At 33.9% G+C, this 1466-nt stretch overlaps 1 protein-coding gene across 1 annotated transcript; it reads left to right on the forward strand.

The window, feature by feature from the left end:
* Positions 1–279: 279 nt before the first annotated feature.
* Positions 280–1456, forward strand: LOC109592260 (uncharacterized; the record flags this gene model as incomplete). Its single annotated transcript, XM_020007753.1, has 4 exons — positions 280–361; positions 416–814; positions 860–1183; positions 1226–1456. Coding segments are annotated over exons 1-4 (1036 nt in total), but the record flags the coding sequence as incomplete, so codon positions are not given.
* Between the last annotated feature and the right edge of the window lie 10 nt (positions 1457–1466).

Here is a 1466-nt window from a genome sequence, read left to right on the forward strand (position 1 = left end):
TAGCAACAGTCAAAATGTTTTTCTTTACATTACTTAATGGTGACTATTATAATTATTGTAATTTACTGTCTCATAAGTACCTTTTATATTTGAACTTCTTATCTACTAACTGAGTTAACTGTATATCGGTATGTTATGGTCTTAGTATAATTTTTTTGGGTCAATTGTTTTGAAATATTTGCTTTTCTATTGAGACAGCTCATCTGTTATAATAGCAATATCCCCCACACAGGCTAATATTTTGCTTAGTGGGCAGTTTAGATCAAGTTACATTGTACAATGTCCTGGTTATTTCTCTTATCATTGGTACTTCATGTATCATGTCAACAGTTTGGTTCACTACCTCCTCGTCCAACTACTGGTCAGTTTAGATTTATGTAGTTTTTTGTAATAGACCTATCTATTGTATCAATAGGTATAAGATTGTTTCTTGGTGAGGAGGATATTGCTATTGCTAATTTTTCAATGATAGCTGCTGGTCTGTTTCATGAAGTAGATATAGATAGACCTGATGGTATTGCTACTAATAATCAAATTGGTCCTGATGGTCAGAATGATGGTTTGTGGTGTCAGAGTTCTCTTAATCAGAATATGATAGGAATATGGTATTATCCTGATGGAACAACTGTACCATTGGGTTCTGGTAGTCCTCTGTTTGCTAACAACACTGCTACTGGTCAAATTGGTTTGTTAAGAAATGGAGGAATAGCAAATGTTCAAGGACTGTACAGTTGTGTTATACCAAATGAAGAAGGAATTGATCAGACACTGTATGTTGCTACTTATGGTAATGGAGATTTCCTTAAAAATGCTGGTAAGCTTAAAATATTAAATTAATTTTATTCAATTCATTATACAGAACTTCCAATGATTGATGGTAATGGCTCCTCCTTCCAGCTCCTCTCATCAGTTGATGCTGATCCTCCAGTGTTTAGTTTATCATTTAATGTCACTAATAGATCACCAACAATAGTCACTTGCTCTGTTGATAATGGAAACCAGTTTAATGTATCTGATAATGATCTGATACGTACTGTAACACCAGTTAATAATGATGTACAAGTACAAGTATCAGTAATATTTAGAATGAGAGTGTCTGGTCTGTATAAATGCTTTGTTACTACTGACAGAATTACAACTACACCTTTAGTATCTACTAATATGGCAGCGAGAGATATTACTGGTAGGTAATACATATCAGATTGTTCTATCCATTATTTTTTAGTAACTGGATCTCCATCAAACTTGGTCTACAGTAGAGATAGTCTTCTCTCAGTTACACTAGGCTGGTCTCCCTCAGCAGTGATTAGTGCTACTCCTCAGTATCATGTCTTTGTTAATAACAGTAACGGTATTATTATGAATAACAACACTACAAATACTGAGCTCTCTCTCTCATTAAGTCCTGATGATGAATATAATATTAGACTAGTAGCTACTGGTGAAGACTTACCTAGTGAAATAAT

The sequence above is a fragment of the Amphimedon queenslandica genome, unplaced genomic scaffold, assembly GCF_000090795.2.
Source record: "Amphimedon queenslandica unplaced genomic scaffold, v1.1 AMPQUscaffold_5809_Cont22229, whole genome shotgun sequence".
In the NCBI taxonomy this organism is placed as follows: Eukaryota; Metazoa; Porifera; class Demospongiae; order Haplosclerida; family Niphatidae; genus Amphimedon; species Amphimedon queenslandica.